Source organism: Nilaparvata lugens, chromosome 3, assembly GCF_014356525.2.
Source record: "Nilaparvata lugens isolate BPH chromosome 3, ASM1435652v1, whole genome shotgun sequence".
NCBI classification, from domain to species: domain Eukaryota; kingdom Metazoa; phylum Arthropoda; class Insecta; order Hemiptera; family Delphacidae; genus Nilaparvata; species Nilaparvata lugens.
This window is the reverse complement of record NC_052506.1, coordinates 24,906,272-24,921,918: the sequence shown is the minus strand read 5'-3', so window position 1 is coordinate 24,921,918 and position 15,647 is coordinate 24,906,272. Positions and strand designations below refer to the sequence as shown.

At 34.3% G+C, this 15,647-nt stretch overlaps 1 protein-coding gene across 1 annotated transcript in view; it reads left to right on the top strand.

The window, feature by feature from the left end:
- Positions 1-247: 247 nt before the first annotated feature.
- LOC111049526 (conserved oligomeric Golgi complex subunit 5) overlaps positions 248-15,647 on the top strand; it is a 30,539-nt gene continuing 15,139 nt past the window's right edge. The window contains exons 1-10 of the mRNA XM_022335616.2: positions 248-447; positions 793-851; positions 5,724-5,819; positions 6,765-6,889; positions 8,115-8,310; positions 9,716-9,858; positions 10,006-10,162; positions 10,855-10,973; positions 11,553-11,703; positions 13,466-13,583. Coding sequence (XP_022191308.2) covers positions 803-851; positions 5,724-5,819; positions 6,765-6,889; positions 8,115-8,310; positions 9,716-9,858; positions 10,006-10,162; positions 10,855-10,973; positions 11,553-11,703; positions 13,466-13,583 — 1,154 coding nt within the window. The 5' untranslated portion in view covers positions 248-447; positions 793-802. The remainder of the gene's footprint in view (positions 448-792; positions 852-5,723; positions 5,820-6,764; positions 6,890-8,114; positions 8,311-9,715; positions 9,859-10,005; positions 10,163-10,854; positions 10,974-11,552; positions 11,704-13,465; positions 13,584-15,647) is intronic.

The following is a 15,647-nucleotide window of genomic DNA, read 5'->3' as shown; positions in this document are numbered from 1 at the left end:
GAAGGTCCCCGGCTGTTGCATAAACAATCCCTGACAATCATGAACCAGGAGTCTTCTCGTGATGCGCTTGGTATTCATGTATGTAACTCAACATTTCTTGATCATTTTTCTATGATTCTATACAAAACCTTTTAGGAATGAGTAAAAGTACAAAATCTTTATTTTTCTTTGAACTATTAATTTTTAATTTATGTTGCTCTTGTGTATCATAAAAAGTTAATCGATAATCATGAACTATCGATACCATAAATCGATAGTAAAACGTCAAAAAGTAACATAACCTCAAAGATATAGGCCAATGTTTTTGTCATTTTGATTTTTGATTATAAATTCAACAATTTCAACATTTTGTTCAAGTTTTACATTTTTTCACTATGTTGTGTTATACCTAAATTGATCAATGTAACTATTGGTTCATTAAATTAAAAGTTCATTTCAAGTTATAAGGCAAGTTATCAGAAAACAGAATTATTATTAGGCTATTACAGCTTTCAAATTTGCCAGCTACTTTGTACATTAAGCACTCGTTACTAAATATTAATATATTTAAATGTATATTGAATAATAAATTCAGGACTCACTGAATTGAATATTTGATTGGATAGGCTAATATTAGTCTTCACTCTTGATGACGTTGGTTGTTTTGATTTAAGCTATGCCGGTTAAAAATTGCAATATAACAGTGGTATTGTATTATTGTTATAAACATTCATCTGTTTGATTAATTGAATTCAAAGCAGTGCTTTGCAATGAACTCTAAATAATCTTGGTAACTGAAATTTATTTTTTCAGAATTTTCAAAATGGGCTCTTCGGGGCAGACCGACGTGTGGAAAGCTTTAGAGGAAGATGGTATGTTATAAGATAAACTCAGATTATGTAATAGAAATTAATCTCAAAATAGTAGAAGAACAATGCCATAATATATTGATGCTGTAACCAGGTACTCCAAAGAAATATGAGAAACCTCTCAGCTTGCGTATCAGATATGTAACTCTTGACAGCCTATTGTAGATCATTTCAGCTGCTGCTCTCATGTTAATGTGGCATCCATAATAAATTCATCCAAGCAGCTTTACACTGCATTCCTCAAAAATTGGTCGATTTTGCCTTAGAGTGTAGAGTAGATTTTGTGTCTTCTTCGCGTTCTATGCAAGAAGTTTGTCTACCCGGAATCAATCACTGGCAACCTCCAACAGTTGGCAGACCGGTGTATTGCCAAATCAACATTCTCATCCCTGGCAACTATGGTCGTGTCATCTGCAAATAGGGCACTTCCATCCAGCCTGAGGTCGTTGATGAAGAAGAGTATTAATGAATGCTGTTTGATAAATCAGGAATGCTTCCTGATCCCGAAAAAATAAAGATTATTAATGATCTTCCCGACCTAACAAATAAAGCTGAACTACAACGTCTGTTGGAAATGGTCAACTATTTGAGAATGTTCATCCCAAATATGTCACAAATAGTGTCACCATTGAGAGAATTATTGAAGAAAGACGTCCCTTGGTGTTGGACAGAGATTCATGTAACTAAATGCAATCAATGGCATTAAAAAAGTTCTTACAAGTGACAAGGTTATTGCTCCCTTTGATTATAAAATACCAGTTTTAATCCAATGTGATGCATCACAAGACGCTTTAGGATGTTGTTTACTACAGAACAACAAGTCGATTTATTTCTCATAATGATCAATGAACTCTTCTGAATGTGAATATGCCCAAATTGAGAAGAAACTTTTTGCTATATGGTATTTGCTTCTAATAAATTTCACACCTATATATATATGGTCATGATGAATTGACTCATACTCACTGATCATATGCCATTAGTTTCAATAATGAAGAAACCATTAAACAACATACAGAATAACAAAATTCGTCGATTGAGACTAAAATTGATGCCTTACCGCTTCAGCCTCCAGTACTTACCTGGAAAAAACATGTATATTGCTGATTATTTGTCAAGGTGCAGTGTATGAACTAAAGAAAAATTTGATTTGAGCATGGCGGATATGGTTCATTGTGTTACTGAGAATGGTGAAGTTAATTTTTCAGAAAAACGCTTGAATGAATTTGTAAAAGAAACTCAGAATGGTGATGTTCTTTGGAAAGTTATAGATTGAGACAATGGCTGGCTTAATAATATTGCTGATGGAGGAGAATTAAGTCATTTTTTCAAAATAAGAAATGAAATACAATTTAGCAAGGGTTTATTGTATTATAATCCAAGAATTATTATACCCAAGAATTTGAGATATATTTTATTTTGAAGAGGCTCCATGAAACGCACTTAGGAGAAAAAAAATGAAAATTGCCTCAAAATTTTATTATTGGCCAGAAATAAGAGCAAACATAAAAAATCTGTCTGAAACCTGCTTGCTTTGCCAAAAATATAAAAGGTCCAATGTAAGAAGTCCAATGCTTTCTCATGAAATACCCGTTTTTCATTTTTTTAAAATTGGAGTGGATATAGCTGAAGTAAAAGGATATCTAAAGCATATCTTATAGTTGTGGATTATTATTCAAGGTGGCTTGAAATAACAAAAATGAACAGTAAGACAAGTTCGGCTGTTAAATCCATTTTATCCCAGTTATTTGGCAGGTTTGGAATTCCGCAGATTCTAATAGCTGATAATAATCCGTTTGGCTCCCAAGAAATGATACAGTTCGCAAAGGAGTGGGATTTTTAAATTACTACAATAAGTCCTCGTTATCCTCAGTCTAACGGCTTATCTGAAAAGGGGTTGGACATAGCAAAGACTATGATAAGAAAGTGTGCTGAAAACAAAACCGATTTAAACTTGAGTTTGCTTAACTATCGGAATAGTTGTGTTGCGGGTCTCAATTATTCTCCTGCTCAGTTAATGTTTGGTCGAATGATAAGAACAAAGTTTCCTTATCCTCAAGATAGTTTTAAACTTCATCAACTTCCTCGGAAAGAAATAGCAGTGCAAATAGAGAACCATAAATTTCAACCAAAAGCAACATACGATAGACAGTCACGGAAACGTGTCTCTTATTTGAATTTAAATCAGCCCATTTATATCCAAGATTGGAGAACAAAATTATGGGAGCCTGGAGTAGTTATTAATGAAGCTGATGCCCCACGGTCCTATGTGGTGAAGTCCAATAGCGGAAGAATATTAAGGAGAAATGAGAGGTTTTGAAGAAGAAGATGAAATCAAAGGAAATGTTGAAAAAGAAAATGTGCGAGGGGAAGATGTTTGGATATCATGTGATGTTATTCAATCACATGATAACTTTTTGATTTATAATAAGTTGTTTACTTATTTTAGTTTTGTTATCTACGTAAATAAAGATTGTTTCATCAAATGATTAAGAATTTATAAGGTAATCTTAAACAGGTTCCAGGATTGAACCCTTAGGCACACCACAGCACACATCACGAGCATCCAACACAGCACCACCAACTGACACCACCTGTCCACAATGAGCCAGATAATCCTTTAGCAACTTGAGAACCACCCTTTGAACTCCATACCTCTCAAGTTTCTCTAAAAATATTCAGTGAGAAACATAGTCGAAGGCCTTGGTCAGGCTGCACAGGGCTACTGCCAAAGAGTATTTATTCAGCATGGACTCCACCAAGCTACAAACATCATCTGTTGTAGAATTCCCTTCATAATATAAACTGATGAGGCGAGTGAGTTCTGCTCAACATAGGCACTGAGTTGGGTGTACAAAACAGCTTCGAAGATTTTACCGAACACAGGCAATATTGAAATATGCCTGAAATTTCCCAATTCCTCAGGATCACCTTTCTTGACAGGAATTGTTCTGGAAGTCTCAAGCAGGTCAGGGATCAATAATGTTATGTCGATGGAGCCGCTGTAGTGGAAACATACAAATAAGTCCGGACTTGAAGTAGTCAAGTAGCCATGGGCTTTATTTAGTAGATCCTGGGTGGTTATCTTATTTCATCTTGAAATAAATCTTGAATGTGAATTCACATAGAGACATCTCATTGATAAAATTAGCAGGAGATCCAGGAAAATCATCCACTATCAACTTTATAGAGCCAACAAACAAGTTATTGAAGTCATTCGGACTAGAACTATTTGCCATAACCAGCTGTTTCTTCAATCAATCAATCAATAGTTTATTTTTCCTTCATACAATGCATACATGAATGTATAATTACATAAATACAATTGACAATTAACAATATAAGTAAAAGTAAAATAGTATTATTATTATTATTAAATACGGAAAGTCCCTGAAAAGGTTAAAAACCTGAGCGCAGGGGCCGAGTGTTATTACTAAAACAAAATTATTTCTAAGATAAATAAAATTGGTGGATTCCTATTAACATCTAAATTTGAAAAAATACAAAGAAGGAAAGTAGAAAAAAAGTAAGAAAATACGAGATAATAAAATAAAAAAGCAGACATTCTTGAATGATTGTGAACTTATCCTAGTTACAATATTACAAGAAATCACTTATCCTAGGATGTGAAGAAGCAATCCATAAATGTATCTCTCTCAGAAGTCTTCCATTCAAATTATCTGTTATAAAAAAGTAGGTATCACATTTATAAGCTTATGAACAATATTATCAAACTGTCTTCTACAAATGGATAGAACTGCATTGTGTGGTTCAAAGGTAATGGTTGAGGGACGGAGATTGTAAGGCAATATACGGAGGTTGAAAAGTTCTCTATGTTTATTAATGTAAATAATCAAATTCTTTATATACAGCTGCTCAACCGTCAATACATTCAATTCAATAAAAATACTGTCACTTGGAAATCGTTTAGGTTTGCCCAAAATTGCCTTTAATAATGCTTTTTGGATGGTGAATATCTTATTGAAGTGATTCGAATAAGATGCACCCCAAATTTTTATACCATACTGAAGATGAGATTGAATGTAGGCAAAGTAAACTAATTTTGAAACGGCTATGTTACCCAACCTGCTGATATTATAAAATTTGTTTATCCAGTGCTTGAGTTTATTACAAAGCTTATCTATGTGAATATCCCATCGCAAATGCTGATCAACTATAACGCCTAGATATTTAAAATAATTTTCTCTTTTCAATTTTGAGCAGCAACAGCTATCGTTCGATAGCACTGTTATAGCACTGTTGATAATGTTCCATACAGCCTTACAAGAATTAGGGGCTTGTCTTATTATATCTTGAGTACTAGACCTCTTAACCCTCTTCACCTCCTGTTTGATAAATCCTCTTGAGTCTGAGATGGACTGAGCAATAGTTGTCCTTCACTCCACCAGCAACAGCCAAATTTTACAGCTTGTTGGCAACCAGAACCAGTGCCTTGATGATCGGCTGTATACCACTGCTTGGCATCCACTGATGAAGGCTTACCATTCAAGACTCCTCAGTTTGGATAAGAAAAAGTCGTTAAACAGTGAGTTGAAGACATTGAAAAACTCACCGAAAGCCAACTTTACAGCACTCCCAAAGTCATTATTTAGTGACATGGATAAAAAAATTAGAATAAATTCACTTAGTTGAAACCAAACGTTTAGACAATTTGAAAATATATTCCATAGAAATTAAATTCTTAATGTATGCGAAAATAAGGTTCATTACTATTCTTACTTGTTGTGTTTAACAGAAAATCTATAGTTTGTTATCCTGCAAAAGGTTCAATTCGAATGTAGGTATTCGAGGATGTACAGAGTATTCAAGTTTCTTTCCAGATACATTTAACATGTGTACGTTTTTATTTTGCAGAGTTCCTTTCTACGTTCCTAGACAAGTCCAGCACGAAAAGTCAAGCTATTCAGCAAACCCTAGTTGTCTCTGAGCAGTTGGCTCGACTAACTCATGGTAAATAATCTCATGATAGTATTTTTACATAGGTTTACATCAATTATTATTTCATCTTTCAACGGAAAAAATTGACAATATCGTCAAAAATTGTCATTATCAGATGTGTGTAGAATGATAGTTTTCTTTGGAATTTAGCTCTTGGTCTTTGTTCTATCTCTTGGAACTGATAATAGTTCATATTAATCAGTTTTAAGAAAACGAATAATGGAACATAGCTTTTTTTTAGTTCATTATGATTCACTACAGAGAATGTAGGTAGGTTTCTATTATTATTACAGGGGAATTGAAATAACTGTGAGCCGATTCCATAAGAATATAGAAGGATAGATTAGGATTAGGGGCTGTCTGCCATTCGTGGTTAAGTGGTAGAATGGTCATTATTGTCCAAACTTCGCCACGTCAACAAATGAAAGAGTCATTCTATTCTATCAAATTATCTATAGAGATTCACTTTAAACTATCATTTGTATTTCTTATGACTAGCATCTATTTCTCCCATTCAAACAATTCTATCAGTTTGAAGTGAATCTCAATAGAGTTTTTTATAATAAGAAATTATCCACCGGAGTACAGGGTGAGGTATCTAGGTTTCTAGATGAATAAAACTTACTGTGAACCGATTCTACAAGAATATAGAAAAATAGATCAGGGGTTTTCCATCATCCAATCATTTATACAGATCTGATTTCAACTTTCCTTTGCATTTCTTATGAATAGCATTCATACTTCCTATTCAAACATGTTTTATGCATAAACAGTTTTATGTGAATTTCAGTACAGTTTTTTTTTATATATAAACTACAGTAGTATACGGTGAGGTTTTGTTATATTCAGTATATAGGATGTTCAACTCACACCAAAAACTCCTTTCAAAATATATTCTCATTTTATAAATAAATTGTTTATGATTAAGTAATTTGTGGTGCTATTGATGGTTTTCAGGGATAACACTTTTGGAAAAGGAATTGCAGCAGCAAGTTTTGGAGAATCATGACCAGCTTGTCACTCAAGCCACGTGGGTTGATAAACTGGAAACAATTCTGTCAGATCTGCAGAGCCACACACAGGTGAGCCCAAAGGTGTCCTTTCCAATGAATTCTGGCCAATCGGGTATAAAAAATTAAAGAAAGTAAATAAAGAAAAATGAAATAAAAGAAAGCCATAGGTTCCTATTTGAGTGTTCACAAATAAGGAGAATGAAGCAAAATCGGTCGACAAAATAAGACCAGTGAGAGAAGGTATGAATTCATGTGAAAAGATTACATGAAAATTGTTGAGAACCACGGAATTTATCGCTAAAATATTACAATAATTTAACAATCCAAAATCGTTCTGGCGTAGCCTAGCCAGGAATAGCCTCATTCTAATATAGCCCGGCACTCTTTAGTTGACTATTAAATGTCAGCATTTCCCATGAATAACATCAATACCTATCATTCAACGAATGCTGACATAAAAAACGAATCTCACCTTGGTAACTAATAACAGGAACCAATCAGAATAATAATAATATCGAGTGACCTGGCTGGCTCAGGTCTGGTGTCAGAGTTTTCAGGTCGCAACTGATCAATTTCAGGGCCTCTGACATGACCTAACAACTGCTTTTTAGGCAGCCGGGACCGACGGCTTAACGTGTCTTAAAGATATCTTGCCCGGGCCGGGATTTGAACCCGGGCCTCTGAATCATAAAGCCAGCATCTGATCCACTCGACTACGGTCATTCCTATACCAATCAGAATGATTCTAGTAGTTGGTTCAACGATTTTTATCGGTTCCTAAAACGTGCTCGGCTAAGAAAGTTCTTAAAAATAGTTTATTGGTAAGACTTGAAAATTTAAAGTTCATAGTATTATTCTGATTTTCAAGATGAATAATTTAGTGTGAATATAAATTTGGACGAACCCTGGATATTTGAGACAACTATTTTTGAGACAAGATTGGTTGATTATGATATTGTAGCCTACTATTTTGTTTCATGCAATAAATATATAATGCTTCATTCTCAGTATATGAATAGATAAAACTTTTTCTGAGTAATGTTTTTTAATAGGTCAGCTAAATACCCAACTTTAAATTTGTAAATGATTACAGATTAATATTTTTTATCATTACTAAAACATATTTTTATCCTTCGATATTCATGCATAATCAAAACTCAGATGCATATATTCAAAATCATAGGCTCTTTGCTATCTTCTTTCCTCTCAGTATTCTAAGCTAAATAAGTCGTTAATATCCTGAAATGAGCGAGTTCTTCAGACTTACTGTTTATTAATCTTGCTATTTTTCCAGCGTTTGTTGTCGTCAGTGGAACGCCTGCGTGGCAAAGTGATCGAGCCGTTTAACAAACTGGAAACGCAAACCGTGATGTTGGCCAGACTGCACGCCACTTCTGACCTTCTGCGCAGGACTGCGCGCATCCAGCAGTTGGCCAAACGGTTGCCCAGCCTGGAGCCAGTCAGGGCTGCCGCCACTATTAGCGAATTAGGTAACAATACTTTGATATAATAACTGTACCTTGCAATAGATTTAGTTGCACCTCGTTTCTGTGTGCACGGTCCGGTGTATTCGAGTGGTGCAAAAAATATGTATTCAGTTTTCAAACAAATAATGAACCATGAAAGATTATTTTTGCATCAAGTATGTTATGTTTTCTTGTCTGTTGTGTTTGTGTAGATTTGTGTATATTATTAATATCATAATCATAACTTTGATGTGTCATACACTGCATAAGCGCTACTTCCTTGATGCAGTTCTATAATACAGTGCAACTTGGTCATAGCGTCATTTAATAAACAAACATAGGCCATAATGTCCAAGTACGAAAATAGAAATGACAATTCACAACTTATAATCATAAGCACGATCATCGGAAGTCCTACTGCACAAAGAAGTCTGTAATTTTCTTCTGAACAGACCTCTCAGTTCTTCTCGGCCAAATTTTCTTGACGTTAAATAAGAGGTTTTATAATTTACTGACGATAAATCCGAGGTTTTCACATTGTTAATTACGTATAGTTTGGCGGGATTAATGAATAAATGACGTTATATCCGTGTTGTCTCTATGGCCGAGGACGCAATAACCAAGTTACACTGTATGACGAATAAAAAAAGAAAGAAAGGGAGGATGTAGTTGTTTTATTTCGCTTGATACTCTCATAAGCTTATGTGATGAGATTTTGTTAGAAAATTATGAAACAATTTTGGTTTTTTCATTGTGGAGATGATACCTATATAGGCATTTCTCATGTGTATGGATAATGGAATGAGTGCGTGGGTGAGTGATGAGATGATCAAACGTCCATGCCTATCAGCGGGATTCGAACCTAAAGTCGCGATTCATACTGAAGAGTGCAACGCCTTTATCCACTTGACCAACTTGACCGGCTTAGTAGTAGGTGTATAGGAATGGAAGATTCAGAAAATGTAAAAGTAGCTAACATTAAAGATATAAAACCAAGAAATTCTTAGCAATTTTCGTTCTCAGGATCTGGTAAATCTAGTGATAACTGTATGTAGGAGTAAGTACATGTATAATTATCTAAATACATAGTTAAAAAATACATAATCGAGCTTTCTCTTCTTAGTAAAGGAAACAGAGTCCCCTAGACTACTAATCTTCTCAGTAGAGGACAGAGAGTCCTCAAAACTAGGTGTTAAGGCAAGCTAAGCAAGTCTGCCGGCTAGTAAAAATGATTATGGAAACTTGAAAAGATGAATAAACATCCTCCACTATCTTTCCAGTGCGCTTCCCTTGGTAATGTTTTTATAATAATCTGACAAAAAATACAGCAGGCCTACATCTCAATTCTCTCATGTTCTGTATAATTATTGTGGCATTGGAGGCTTTAATTTTTTTATAAATTCTGTTGACATTTTCCATATTTTTTCAGATGAACTGTGCTGTGATGTGGACCTATCAGGCCTTCAGATATTGGAGGATGATCAACGCCTGATCAGAAGTGAGACAGCCAGAGTTGAGAAAGAGGGACAGCAAATGCTGAATCAAGGGCTGCGATCTTTGAATCAAGCCCAGGTAACAAAATACTAATGAGCTTGTTTTTAGATCAATCGTTCTTAGATACACTTTATCTGTGGAACATGTTGAGAAACAAATTTATTCCAATCCACTTGCTTATTGGGATGAAATAGAGAGAATATTGAAAGTAATTTCCTGTTGCAGGTGAGCAGTGCAATCCAGGTTTTCAGAAATCTTGGCATTCTGGAGAGAGAGATGAATATGCTCCTCGATAAATCTTTGAATAAAGTCCAACAGAATGCTGAGAAAGCTTTGGATATTCAGAACTACAATCCTACCGAACGACTCAGTAAATCAAAAGGTCAGACAATGAAAATTCCTATTTATTTATGTGTTCTCTTAGCTATAACTTAACACATTCGTTAATACTTTCAATAACGAGTAAGCTTATTACAGTACTTCCAAAATACATTCGCATAATATACTTAATAACACTATAAAATCATAAAAATTAATAGAAAATCATGATTCAATATGGAAATGAATGAGAAATGATGAATTACGAATACAAAAATCATGGATGTTGTTGATTGAAGCTGTTCATATTTTTTTATAGAGTATAAAGTTTGGAGAGTCAAAACAGAAAACTCGTTCTATGACGTAATTCGCTCAATGTATTAATACATTATCTAATAAAGTATAGGGCTACTTGATTTGTTTAATAAAGAAATAATTTCATAGACCACTCTTGTTTTAAAGACTTTTTATATAAAACACAACAACTAGTTTTGGCTTTCAAGCCATTATGAAGTTTTCCCAAAACTTGATTTTGTTTTTGATTCTTGATTTTGGAAAAATCTTGAAAATGGCTTGAAAGCCGAAACTAGTTGTGTTTTATATAAAAAAGGTTTGAAAACAAAAGGGTACTAAAGAATTATTCCTTTATTTATTAATAAATTATCACACTTAATCAAGTGATAATCCACACTTTGAGAACTTGTATTTTTTCAATTTTGACTAAATAAATGATTAATTATTGTAATAATGTTTTAGGGGGACCAGGTCGTGCTACAGGAAGCATGTATCCCGGAAATGTATCCAATTTCAGAAACACTCTTTGGACTGCCTGGGAAAATGTACTCTACCAAGTTGTGCATTCTCATGCTACACAGGTATGGAATTTATTATATAAATTATAATTTACAAGATAGGTAGGAAACATTTCTTCATTAAAAAATATTATAGTATGAAAAAACTGACAATATTGCCGAAATCTGTAGTTTCCATTCTATCATTTGACTATGTATTTGGCAACGCAATAATAAACTAATTAAAATCACTGGAGATCAGTTTGCAAATAAAAACAAAAATCAATTAACCATAACGTGAAAATCGTACAATTCCCAATATGGATAAATTAAAAATTCAAAGTCTTTCAATAATTTAGGTCACTTCAGTTTAGTGTAGCCACTAACGGCAGAACAATTTTGTCGTCATAAGTAACATTGTTGTGTCATCACAGAAAATGGCTTCGAAGAAAATTTTCTGAGGTTAGGTCTTTGTATCTTCGATTTTTCAATTATGATATCTCACATTTTTCTTAATAAAGTTTTTATTTAAAAAAGTAATAGAAAAAATAATAGTTTTTTATACAAAATCATTCGTATAAGGAAAGGAATATTTTCAATGTTTAGTTAGGGATTTGTAACTATACTGTAATTAATACAATCATAAACTTGTATTTATTTCAGTTAGCGCTCATTCAAACGGTTTTGTGCAAGAAGAGCAATCCACTATCTTTGATCAGTGACCCACAAGATGAGAAAAATTCCGAGATTGCCACGATTTTCTGGTCACATGTGAATGACCTGCTCTCCAGTAAACTGTCCAAGGCTGCTGAGAGTGAGTTCACTGACTTTATAATTGAAAATATTGGAAAATTATAAATTCGAAATTCAAAATGTGTTTCTGTTCTTGAATTGAATATTGCCTTTATCAAGGGCGGAATTAGAGGACTCTTGCTTTCAATTATGAGTATCGTAGCTTAGCTATTAGTAGGCCAGTAGTAGCTTAGTTCAGGGAGTGGCCGTAGTCGAGTGGATCAGATGCTGGCTTTATGATTCAGAGGCCCGGGTTCAAATTCCGGCCCGGGCAAGATATTTATCTCGGGCCACTCCCGTGTTTCGGATGGACACGTTAAGCCGTCGGTCCCGGCTGCCTAAAAAGCAGTCGTTAGGTCATGTCAGAGGCCCTGAAATTGATCAGTTGCGACCTGAAAACTCTGACACCAGACCTGAGCCAGCCAGGTCACACGATATTATTATTATTAGCTTAGTTCAAAAATGTAACACATAACCTCGTATTTGACTGTTGTACAAATTGTAACAGGAAATGTTTTGGATCTCAATCACGCTGCACATAGGGATAACAGTAGCTTCAATTTTCTATTTTGTAGCACTATTCTTTTTTTGTGATTGTTGTTGTTGTTTGCATGTATTCTTTCTGTTAATTTGTGCTATAGTTATATGTTTGTGTGAATAAATTGAAAATTGAATTAGCTGCTGCGGGACCGCGGAATTAAAAATGTCGTGTATACGTTTCATTTCCTGATATTTCGAATTCCGCGTTCCCGCCAAATCTAATTGAAGATACTATGTATTATCTCTGTGTGCAGGTTGCTTGGTCTTCCCAAGTGATTTTAATCGTACATGATGGAATGCTTCTAAAGCTTCAAAGCTTCTACAGTTTCAATGATTGCTTTGATTTTAAATATACAGATAAATCTATATCATATTAGCCTAATTAATATGATATAGATTTATCTGACAAAACCATATACCCCTCTGAGAACTCGTCTTTGGCTGATATATAATAATCTATTTATCTACCCGTAGATATCATTACATTTTTTGCAATAAATACATTATTGTGAATAAAACTCTTCTCAATGAGATTCCCTTCAAACTGTCAGCATTTCCTATAAATAACATAAATGCTTCCCATTTAAACAATGCGTATAGTGTGACGTGAATTTCACTTTAGCAGTTTCCAACTACTATTCATTTCAAATTATTGTACAAATTCAGTTGAAAGTACGGAAACAGGTTTCCTTATATAACCTGCCATATTCTCACAAAAACACAATCACAACTGAATTGTTAAAACTCTGTCTCTTTTTAGTTGTGTAGTCTTACTTAATATCTTCTGTTTTTCATTACAATATGTTCAAATTTGATAAGCTCATACAACATGTTTTATTAATACAAGCAATTCTATGGCTCAGTTGCACAAAACCCTGTTATATTTAGTTGTGTAGGCTTACTTGATATCTTCTAATTCTCAGTACACTATGTTCAAATTTGATAAGCTCATACAAAAATTTGTATTAATACCAGCAATTCCATGGTTCAGTTGCATAAAAACCTGTTATATTTCAACCATGATTGAATGAGATGATAACCTCATCTAATGAGACTTCTCTTATTGGTTCTCGTGAACTAATCATGATTAAAATACAACCAGGCCTAAGCTTTGAAGAAATGATTCAAGATGAAGTGAGGTGTTATCTACCAAACTATTTAAGTATAAATTTTATCAAATATAAAATAATGCATCTATTAATATTTTATTCCTCATTGATCATATACACTCGTAATATTTTCAGGTTCGTCCTTTATCAAGCAGGCTCTGGAAGGTGAATACCCGAAGCTGCTGCGTTTGCATCTCGATTTGCATAAGAAGCTCCAAGCCGAGCCACTCACTGCTAATATTTTTGCTGATGCGTAAGTTCCATTAATTTTCTAAACCCCTATCAATTTATCTATTGGTTATAACTTAGTTTATATTTTCATTGGAAGCCAAGTTTGTTAACTAATCTTTTGAAAGATAATATAATTCTTATATGGCCTTGAGATTGGTTATTTTTACGGGTGATTGAAAAATGACTTTACAACTTTGAAAATTCATATAAATCTTGTTAAACAAGGTACAGAACTGGTTTTGGTTTTGTTTTGAAGGAAAACACTTCAAGTTTTTCACCTTAAACTGAAGATTTTCTATGTGACTTCCGTTGGTTATCCTGCAGACATCCCATCGATAGTCGATTTCTTCCCAGACTCGCACTAGCATTTCTGGTGTAACTTGCTCAACAACAGCTCAAATCCTTGCTCTAAGTTCAGGTAGAGTCGCTGGCAAAGGAGGTACATAAACCATATCTTTTATGAAACCCCACAAGAAAAAATCCAGCGGTGTTAGTCTGGGGAACGAGGGGGCCATACAATTGGCGCATTACGGCCAATCCACTGATTTGCAAAGCGGACATTAAGAAAATCACGGACGTCAGTCAGATAGTGTGGTGGTGCGCCATCTTGCATAAAGAAAACCTTTCGTTCTCCGTCATCCTTATCGATCTGTGCAATCAAAAAATTTTGCAACATATCAAGGTACACTATGCCGTTTTTTTCAAACCAAAACACACAGCTAGCACGCTCGGGTCCAGTGAAGGCAGCCATCTCTGACGTAAATGCCGCTAGCGCTTGTGCGCTAGACCAGGCACTAGCGGACTACGCGAGTCAAAACTTGGAGTGTTTCCTTTAAAACAACACCAAAACCAGCTCTGTACTGTACCTTGTTTAATAAGATTTATATGAATTTTCAAAGTTGTAAAGTCTTTTCTGAATCACTCTGTATTATTAGTAGTAATAATATTGTTTTATTTAATTTTTGTACTCATATTTCTGTCACATTATATTGTGAATAGATCAAAAACATCACATCTAGACTTCAAGAGTATTTACTAATTATTGAAATTAGAAATTTAAGTAACTTTGGTCAAATGCCAGTTGTAGATTCCCATAATCATAGTCATACTTGTAGGACTTACTCAGGTGGAGAGTCTCCTAAGGCATAGTTCCACCCAGCTGTATATATTTATTGACCGAGCGAAGTGAGGTCTAAGATTTAAGTCGACGTTTTGGCATTTCTCTTAATGTTCAAATGTTTAAATGTTTATATGTTGTGCATTTACGGCGTAACGCGGTCATAGATTTTCATGAAATTTGACAGGTATGTTCCTTTTCAATTGCGCGTCGACGTATATACAAGGTTTTTGGAAATTTTGCATTTCAAGGATAATATAAAAGGAAAAAGGAGCCTCCTTCATACGCCAATATTGGAGTAAAAATCAGACAATAGAATTATTCATCATAAGTCAGCTGACAAGTGATTACACAGATGTGTGGAGAAGCCAGTCTATTGCTGTATTTCCATAAGGTCTATAGTTTCAATCAGGTACTTGTGGATGAAAATACTGCGTGAGGTCTACTGTTCACAGAACTACTAGTATATTATATGTCAATGGGCCAAATGACTATTATAATTCAACCGGGACTGACAGTTAATACTTGAGCTGGGTTTACACCAAAGTTATTAACATAATGTTAATAACTTAATCCTTATAGATTCGATTAGATTGAACGAAACTTGACAATCGCTTTTACGAATTTCCCTACATTTTTTGTTGCATCTTTAGTGTTGAGTGTGAAATCTCAATTTTTGCAACAATAGACCAATTGACAAAGGAATTTCGAGAGAATTTTTCTAACAAAATTTTTGACTTTGCAGCTTTGTTGGGAGTAGAACATATCAAAAGTCCCCATTCCCAACTCATGTGCTAAGGGGATGAAGGTGGTTTGGAAGTTGCATTTTGCAGCGTTTTGCTTCCACGCTCATATCTAGAGAACAATGTGGACTAATATAATGGACTAATATTGAAATAAATTTATTGATTGGGTTCATTTAAAAACGAGTAGAATTAGGACTTTAACAATGATGAGACTTTAGTAAAC